This window comes from Conger conger, chromosome 8, assembly GCF_963514075.1.
Source record: "Conger conger chromosome 8, fConCon1.1, whole genome shotgun sequence".
In the NCBI taxonomy this organism is placed as follows: domain Eukaryota; kingdom Metazoa; phylum Chordata; class Actinopteri; order Anguilliformes; family Congridae; genus Conger; species Conger conger.
Window position 1 is genome coordinate 52,155,306 of NC_083767.1, and position 10,158 is coordinate 52,165,463.

General features: G+C 43.0%; 1 protein-coding gene across 1 annotated transcript in view; it reads left to right on the forward strand.

The window, feature by feature from the left end:
- Nucleotides 1–832: 832 nt before the first annotated feature.
- Nucleotides 833–10,158, forward strand: part of pcloa (piccolo presynaptic cytomatrix protein a) — a 76,731-nt gene continuing 67,405 nt past the window's right edge. The window contains exons 1-3 of the mRNA XM_061250694.1: nt 833–1,014; nt 2,783–3,683; nt 5,831–7,135. Of these exons, the coding sequence (XP_061106678.1) occupies nt 833–1,014; nt 2,783–3,683; nt 5,831–7,135 (2,388 nt within the window). The remainder of the gene's footprint in view (nt 1,015–2,782; nt 3,684–5,830; nt 7,136–10,158) is intronic.

Consider the following 10,158-nt stretch of genomic DNA (forward strand, 5'->3'; position numbering starts at 1 on the left):
TGTAACCTCATAAAATGAACTGGAAGATGGTGGGAGCTGTCACAGTTCGTTATGAGGGGCGATCTATTTTTCTCATAAAAGTTTACCATTGAGATTTTGTCATACTTCATCAATATTTATTTCATCACCAGCCTGTAGGTGAATTGGTTGTAGAAGAATGAAAGGTGTCTGTCCAAAAACAAGGCATGTTTTGACCTTGTCACCAGTCCCCGACCTTGAGGACAATGTATATGGAAACATGCAAACATTCAATCGAGAATTCTGTTTTTTATTCTGGATCCATTATAACCGTTGGTTGGGTCTTACGGTTGTTTCGGCGTAAAACCGAATAAATACTTGTTTTTTTTCCATAAAGAAGGCATTGTTAATTACTAAAAGAAAAAAAGAAAAATAATAACAAATAGAACGCTGTTTATTTGATGTTTGAATATGGAAATGATAACAACCTGAATGCATTCAAATATAATAGGTAGGCTAAACTAAACGATTCTGTTTATTGAAAAGGTGAGCATTCTGTCAGGCATAAAACGCGTTGTCCCTTTAAATTAAATTTTCGTGTGGTGATGCGCGCTGATCAGCTGTCAGAAGCGGAACATGCGCGTTGGTGGGAAAGAAAGGGGGAAGAGGTTTGGACTCAAAGCTTGGTAACCTCCATCCACGGCGGAAGGGATGTGAGAGATCCATAGAGACTGCTAGAGGAGCGATGAGTTAAGATGGAGGAGTAGTCTTGAAATGAAAAACAAGCATAGAAGTAGATCCGTGCCGTTCTTTTGTACGTAGAAAACAGTCTGAATTCTGAATTATACTCGCACAGATTCAAAAGGGATCGGTCATGGGGAACGAAGCAAGCCTCGAGGGTGGGGAAGGGGGACTCGCTGGATTACCAGAAGGGATTGTATCTGACGGAAAGGGAGGCTTCATTCAGATACCCGCAGGAACAGAGGCGGATCTGAGCAAACTGAGTGAGGAGGAGAGGAAGCAGATCGCCGCTGTAATGTCAAAGGCGCAAACGAAGCCTCCTGGAAACGCAAAGGATGCTCCAACACAAAGGCATGGTTCCATTATTTTGAGCAGTCAATTTTCCGTCTCTTACTCCTCCTATATGGGAGCTGAAAATAGATTGTGGTTAGTGCATTGCAGGTTAGCAGAAGCACATTACGACAAATTCACGATGGGAAATACATGTTCACATCCATTCATATTAAAATTATGTTTCCTTGGTAAAGAGAATCAAATGACACAGGTTATATAGCCTACATATGAAAAATATGCTCTTGCTTCTCTTGTTTATGGACGATGTTGGAAAATGTGGTGTTTCTTGCCACAATATGCGGGCTAAGATTGGAGGTGCTTCAACATCGCTGCCGTCGTCTGTGTTTCCATATTATATCGAAATATGAAATTAGATGCAATTTCTGTTCGCTGTATATGCATAGTTGAGCTGTGTATCGGTCCGACACAACGATTGTATCCGTGGAGTGATCGAGATTTACTGTTTATCATAAACGTTTTTACCAAAGTATAGCCTACTCGCAGTGTCGTTTCAAAATAAATATCCATAAAAACAGTGTCTGTTGAAGCCGAATGGGCTGCTGGGTAAAAATACTAGACTACTATAAATTGATTTGGTGTATAATTAGCATTAACCAATCTTAAAATTCATATTCACCCATTTTCCCCTTAAGACCATCGTGGTTTTGTATGCTACAGCTCAACGCCATCCATTTTACTTTTTTCCAGTTTCTCGTTGGTGATGGCATGCATGGTAGAAAACCGTGCATGTCAACTAGGCTATAGAGTATTGGATGTTGACAGTTCTATGTGAAGCATTCGCAAAATCACGGAAACATGTTGCTGAAATGCCCTGACTGCCCACTGCCCTCGGGGCCGATTCATTTGGGAAATAATAGGTATCTTTGTGTAGGGGGTATACATATTGACATAATTATATATGGAAATTAATACAAATTACAGTGAATTCTCCCTTGGTGTATTGTATATATTTTTTAATGAAATATTGTGCGGATTGAGGAAGTGCATATAGCACTGTTCAGATTTAACGTCCCTGTCCAAGGTTCTGAAATAGACAACAACTTACGCTGGGGTAAAATATGGGTGGGAAATCTATGAGAGAATTCATCTGAGGTGCAACTTTAAATCGTGTAAAATGCATTTAAATCGGTTATTAGCTGTGTCATGCTAAAGTAATGCTTTAAAGAGGTTACTCACAGATTAATGCTATATTTAAATATTAATGTTTTTTTGTTTCAACATATTCTCAGATAACTGGTTGGCTACTTTTTCTGCATAAGGGGCACATGATATAGAACCCATGGCCCATGAATATGTAAAAATCATTGAAAAACACAATGGAAAATTTGTATTAAGACAATAAATGATGGTAGACACATGGCAGGCGATCTGTAATCCAAATTTTTTTTGAGTAAAATAATTTTTTACAGCCATTCTCATTCTCAAGCTTAAACCTTTTTCAGGATCACATGAACTACAGACATTCAGAAATAAATTTTATTCAGCAGTGCCAATGTCAGACGTATTGACAGTGGCTTGTCTTGGTCTCTCTTTCAAGTTATATGCCTGCAATACCTGTAAGCAGACCCCAGCCTTGGGCTGTGATGTATTGTCTGAGCAGACTTATTGCCTATGTCGAAGGACAGGGAACACCACTTTTAATGCTTCAGATCCTGTGCCATTCAGAAATAAAAAGCATAATTTGATTGCGATACATTAAAAATGTTCCCTTTGTCTCTCAATTTCCTAGGACATCTGAGGTAGATGCAATCCATCAGCCTCGACAACCAGGAAAACCCCCCACCCAGGGGCCCTCTGGGCTCAGTAAGAGCCGAACGGTCGATGCCTTCAGAACAGGACCAGCAGCCAGACAGGCCCCACCGGGGAGGAGCCCTTCCTCGCTCAGCCTTTTAGAGTCGCTCTCCAGGCAGGAGGCCAGAGAGGAGACCCGATCCAGCATGTTTTCCTCCAATTTCCTGAGCGGGGCCAACCCCCTCAGCGCGGTGTCCTCTGCCGTGAACAAGTTCAGCCTCTTCGGGGATGAGGAGCCAGAGGAGGAGAAGAAGCAGAAGGCCGCAGCGCAGCAGGCAGGGCCTGCCAAACAGGGCCAAGGGCCCCCTCAGCAACGAGGGCCTCAAGGGCCACAACAGCAGACAGCTCCTAAAGGTGGCCCGCAGCCGCAAGGGCCCACCAAACCGGGACCCCAGCAGCAGCAAGGGCCAACCAAACCAGGACCCCAGCAACAAGGGCCAGCCAAACCAGGACCACAACAACAAGGGCCCAGTAAGCCTGGAGCTCAGGGGCCCAGTAAGCCTGGACCTCAGGGGCCCAGTAAGCCTGGACCTCAGGGGCCCAGTAAGCCTGGACCTCAACAGCAACAGGGGCCTGGTAAGCCTGGGCTTTGCCAACAGGGCCCCCCAGGTACTGGAGCTCAGTCGGCAGGACCTGCCAAAACCGGAGCACCCCCCTCAGGACCTGGTGTTGCAGGGCCTAAGCAGTCAGAAGGACCTAGCCCTGGGAAATCAACCTGCCCACTGTGTAAGACCACTGAACTCACTCTGCACACCAAGGAGCAGCCAAACTACAACACCTGCACACAATGTAAAACTGTGGTGTGTAGCCTATGTGGATTCAGCCCTCCAGATTCTGAGGTAAGCTTCCATAAAATACACATTATTTGTGCTAACACAGTACCAGTTTTTTTGTTAATCCTAGTTTGCTATGTGATTCATTTTCTATATTGATACATTGAGTGTGTTTAGTGATAGATCATACATCTTCATGGTAGTACAGACGTGATGGTTTAATTGTATGCGGTGTTCAGGTATATTTCATGAGCTTAAGAGTGTGATAAAGTAAAAAAATACACTTTACTCTTCCATTCTTAAACCTCAGAATGCCACTGGCACTAGGGTTTCTTGCACAGTAGTGGTTAATTCGGACATAACTGAAAAAATATGTTCTTTAAGTAATAACATTACTATGCGTTACTGTCTCTTAAATACTATAATGGGCATTGCATTTCTGAGCAATACTGGCATCAGGCATTTGAAAAACGTTCAAATGATTAATCCTACATTTTTAGATACATATCAGCTTCCATTTGAATGGAATGATTACAGTTTAAAATAATAGGTGGTTACCATTACAAGGTACTAAGCATGTATTATGAATGTATTTTAGGCTCCTTGCTTATGGCAAATATATACACTATCTCTTAATACATGCGGGTTAGGACATAAAACTGCTTGGTTACCAATGTGGACTACACAATTTGAAAATATAGTCTGATATTAACTTTAAGTAGGCAAATGTTCAGTACAGAATCCAGGTCAGTGAATTAATAGCTGCTAAGTTGAGACTGATAGATACATACAACATCAGGTGAGGAACTGTCTCTTGGGATCAAGTCTAATATCACACATACCTTCCATAGCTGTTCAGTGTGGGTCACTGTTTTTTTACAACTCTGAGCACAGTGACATGGCACAGGACCCATCAACACTAACCTGTCTGTACATTCAATACAGGTCATTTGATCTCTGGTAGCAATAAGGTTTATATAAAGGTTTAATTAAAGTTTTAATTTTGGTGCCATCAAAAAGAGTGACCGCTGAATAATTTCACCACTCCCAGCATCCATATCATTCCCCACACACTACTGAGTCTTACACTTTTACAGGCAGCCTGTCACACATGCTTAATGTGGGTTTGATGGACTCATCTTTCTTCATGCATAGAGGGATATATAGGGATATATATTAACATATGAAACGGGTAATTCAACTGTACATATATTGTTTGGAACCGGCTGTTTTGCTAGTTACAATATGGAGCAGGTTATATAATTTGCCTTGGTGATTGATATAATTATTCATGCATTCGCAGTAGTACATATTAAAGTGTAAATATCCAAGCTGGAACACACCGTTAAGGATGTTTATTGATGTCCATTTCAGTTAGGGTCCTCCTTTCTAGTGCCTTGTATCCTTGGTAACCAGAATCCTGTACAGTAAACAGTATCTATTTTTCATTGATAAGTTGAACAATGCTGCCTTTGTTAATGACAATACGACCTATGCTGGAGAAAAAAAGAAACATCTTATGTAATCTTATCATAAAGACACATCGGTGTTTTAGGAGGGCAGTTCAGTCTCAATGAAAATGTAATGTCATTTTCCCCAATCTATTATCTCTTTTTCTTGGACAGTGTTTGAGTTGCAGTAAACATCATGAGATCATAAATTCCTTATAAGGACAGTTATGTCTTTCAACAGATGAAAATAATGCAATTATCATATTCTGTGATTAAGGTTTTATTTCTGTTCAGAACATCTTCAGATGTTCATTTTTGTATGCATGGGAGGAATTCTGTGTTAATCCCCATTAAATGTGCTTGTTTGGTTATCCATTAAGTTCACAAAATAGCAAGGGAGATAATGACTCATTATTTTAAGGATATGTGAATCTATGACAGGTTGAAGAGTATCTCTCTCTTTACTGCCTTTCAAAGAATGCTCACATTGTTCTCTGAACATGTATCAATGCAGTAATTAATCTTAAAACATAATTTACTGTCAATGATCACTTAATGTATAACATGTCCTTGTGCTGTAAATATAATTAGACCTGTTACTTTTTAAAAAGATAGATGTACCTGCCAAGGTTAGATGAGGCTGCTACAAAGCTGGTTTGTGTGTGTTTAGTACCTCCATCTCCACATGGTCATATGGTTTATATGGTTTAGGTTCTCACACTGACCTGGGTGCTTTAGTAACTCTGTGTCCTACCTCTCCAGGGGAAGGAGTGGCTGTGTCTGAACTGCCAGATGCAGCGAGCACTCGGAGGCATGGATGCCCCTGCACCCCCCAAAATGAAGCCCCAGCCCCAGCCCTCCAAGCAGCCCTCTGCCCCCTCCTCACCCCAAAAAAAACAGGCCGCTCCAGACACGCAGGGCCACAAGCCTGAGGCGGCCAAACCCGCAGAGGCCAAGAAGCCCTCTCCACTGAAGAAGCAGCCCACTTTATCAGACACAGGGAAGCCGGGAACCCCACCCTCCACACCTCCGTCTGCACGCAAAGGGCCTGCCCAGGCGCCGGAGAAGGGGACGGGTCCCCAGGAGGCCCACAAACCATCGGGGACCCAAAAGCCCCAGGATCAGCCAGGGCCGACCGGGACCAAGCAGGACATGACAGGGCCCCAGTCTGCTAGTCCTGCTCCGCTCACACAGGCGGCACAGAAACCGGCCCAGCAACCCTCCATAAAACCCGCTCAGCAGCAAGAACAACAGCCCCCGGACCAGAAGCCCTCAGGAGGGGCAGTGAAAACAGATCCCAAAGCAGGTCCTCTCACGCAGGAACCACACAAATCCCCACAGCAGTTGCCAAAAGGCGGCGCGGGACCTTCTCCTGCCAAACCTGGAGCTCCACCACAGACCCAACCCCCTCCTCAGCCTCCCAAGCAGGAGTCCAGCTTCTTTGGCCTCAGCTTCGGAGGTTTCTCTGAGCCCCCCAAACCCCAGCCCGCCAAGCCTCCGCCCACCACCCCCCAGGCCCCAGAGTCTGTGTCCGGGAAGCTGTTTGGGTTCGGCGGTTTCAGCGAAGCGCCAAAGCAGCCCGCGGCAGCTCCGCCCGCAGACTCCGTCTCCGGAAAGATGTTTGGATTTGGCTCGTCCATCTTCAGCTCGGCGTCCAGCCTGATCACCACCACCGCTCAGGACCAGCCCCCTGCCCAGCCCCCTGCCCAGCCCCCTGCCACCTCCAAGGAGCCCACGCCAGCACAGCCCTCTCCCAAGAAGCCCCCGGCCGCTGAGGGCAAGCCGTCAGCTGGGCAGAAGCCAGAGACATCCCAGCAGGCCAAGCCGACGCCTCCTACCCCGGAAAAGAAGACAATCCCAACGAAAGCAGACAAGCCTCCGACGGAACCTCCTAAAGTAACGGAACCGCCCCAGCCCACTCCTAAAGAGGCCTCCTCAAATTGCCCTCTATGTAAAGTGGAACTGAATGTGGGCTCCAAGGACACCCCCAATTACAACACCTGTACCGAGTGCAGGAAGACCGTCTGCAACCTGTGTGGATTTAACCCCATGCCTCATCTGAATGAGGTAGGAGAGGCCTTCATTTTCTCAGTCGCAATGCTCCATTTGTTGTTCACAGGGTTTGAAAAGACAGCAATTTAACAAATGTGTTTGTTTCAGTCAAAATAATAATTATAATATCTGCGTTACCTGATATTTCATGTGAAAGTTTCAAGATTGGCTGATCTGTTGTTTAATCATAAACAATGGATCTTGGAAAAAATATAATGGATTGTTCATTTTTTTGTCTTCATTATTGAAGGGAAGCCCAGATTTGAATATTGTGTTAAACAAATACAGGGGTCTTGTCAGAGCCTAGAACACCAATATTGATTGTGTGAGTCACAAAATCAGCATAGCATATACCTCAAAAAAAGGGATTTTTCAGTTTTTCATTTTTCAAGTAACTCAATGTTGACAATAATATTTATGTGCATGTCCTGAAAAATGAGCCAGTGTGGGAGAGTAAAGCTTATGTCATTGAAAATTGTTTTTATTTGGTAAGTGATTAATTACCATTGCATTTATAGGTATAGTATCCAATTGCAACAATTGGGAATTTACAATGACAGCCACAGATTGCCAATTTTGCTGAACTTTTACTGAAAGTACTGATTTCAGGTGTCTCAAATGGGATTCATCCTACAATGCACACATTATTTTTGTTTTGTGTACTGCTTGTCCTGTAGCTTTTTTATTTAGTTTTTAAATAAGCATAATATGTTTTTAAATTATCTTTAGTAGTATTGTTATTCAGTAATAACACTGGAAGGACAGGTGCATAGGTATCATGTGCAGGGAGGCTTTACAAACACAGCTTCATATAATGGTCCAGTTAATGACACAGCTGTTTGTGTTCTTCAATGGTTGTGGTGACAGTAGCTTGAGCTACTGTCTGTGTGTAAACTATTTCACTCAATAGCTGGCCTGAGTCATGTTGTTTTGGTGGCTTTGTTGGCAGTAAGGCATTTCTGACAGTAATGAAAGTAAACTTGATGTATTTACTTCAACATACACTCTTCTGCACTCTTCTCATACTCTCCAAGGCAAACTTTGAGCCAGGTAAATAGTGCTGGGATCCCCCTAAGTGTGTACTTCATCTTCAAGTTCTTCACCACTTCAAAAGCTTGGTACTTGATGTTCTAATTCAACACACGTGGTTAGTGTCTTTCTTGGCAAATGCCCTGGCAATCACAGACATGTTGAATGTTGACCTTGATGGTCTTAATTTAGTAAGATTATGATTAAGCAGTCAACAACCACCAATTGTCTACGGTAGCACCTGTCTATTCCCAGACTAACACTGTCTTCACAAATATGAAGTACATTTACCAATGTTAACTCTTAGCCTCTCATCAGACAATCCTCATAATGGCTTACGTAGGTGTGAAAATAGTACTGATTTACATTATTTTGCTGTACTGGAGATGATGGCAATAATACTACAGTGTCATCAAGGTGAGTGTTTATATGCGTTTCCTAAACCATGCTACAGTAGCAATAGGTAGTTCACCCCAGGCTCTCATATCAAATGAAAGTGGTGTAAAATGACCTGCCTCAGATACAGCATGGTGATATACACAAGCAGTGTATTAGCAGGGAGTCAATTTGTCAGTCTTGTAAGAGTATAGGGTCACACTGCACCACTGAGCACAGGGTGGAACATGCTTACGTTTGGGTTGTGATCCTTACAGTACGGCGGGTGCCTGTGGGACAACAGTTGTAATTCCTCGGTCTATTTTAGGAACAGTTTGCTGAAGGGATTAACACACATATGGCTGAAAGCATGACTTTAACTGGCCCTCAGCATAATGTCCTCGTTACATCCTGCTCTTGGTGACGGGATCAGAGATACCTTATAAATAGTATTCAAGATGGAGGGCTCTACATACCTTAGTTTTCTCAGTACACAATTTGAATCGTCACTGGAACTGCTGAGCAAAACCGGGAAGGGAGGCGTACTTTCTCTAGTGATCGATGTTTCCTGTCTCCCAGGCCCTTTTAAATGTGTTCTACTCTCACTCAGGCTTCTGTGCTCTGGATTTGGCACGAGTGAGGAGCGGTCGTTGGGATCAGAGTGTGTGTTCTGCGCCCACCGGCCCGTAAACATGCAGCTCTGCTACATGCCGAGCAAACACAAGGCTTGCATATTCAGTTAAATGTGCTCTAGGGGCCTGGTGGGTAGTCAACAGGAGCACAGATCTGACTGTCCTAGTATTGCATGTGATGGATTGTGTAGGTGGAGAGCGGGGAGTCTTGTCAAATCTAAGGACAATGCTTTCTATGTTTGCAACTACATTTATAAAAAATACACACTCCTATTTTAGTTAAGTTAAGGCTCAACATTCAAATGTTTTTGCATATTGCTTTCATCAGTAAAATTGTTAATGGTGCTGACATTTGAGAGTTATACAGCACACCTGTACACATTAATTAGACAAGAATTGGACGATCAGGACCCCTATTTTCAGGTAGGCTATTAACAAGTAGTTAACAATATTTACATCAGCATATAATAGCTTAATGCTCAGCACATTTTAATCATGAAGGGAATATATCAAATACAACTGAATCTTAACTGAAAACATTTGTTGAATTGTTGGATTCTTTTTTATCTGTAAACCTCTCAAATAAAACGGCAATCAATTTCAGTTTAGAATGTGTAGTCATCTGGTTGCTGAGGAACTTCTAGAACGTAATTGAGCCTGGGCCGATTATCTCGTGTGTATGCCTCCACTGTATAATGTTAATTATGTATGGATTCGTTTGAAAATGATAGTTCTGCCAGACTGTCCACACTGATTGAGTATTGGTGCTTATGAATATGGCCGGCTGTTTTAATGTAAACGTGATTGGATCAAATAGTACACACTCAAGCTTTGCACACCCAGGACTGTGATGAATGATTTTCTTAATGCAGCTCTGCCCAAGGTGCGATGTAACAATGAATGAACTTCACTATATTTCAGGATCCAACATCCTGAAAATCCCACACACAGATGCTCATTAAAATTTTATTGTTTTTGTTTTGTTCTGTGCTTCTCTGTCGT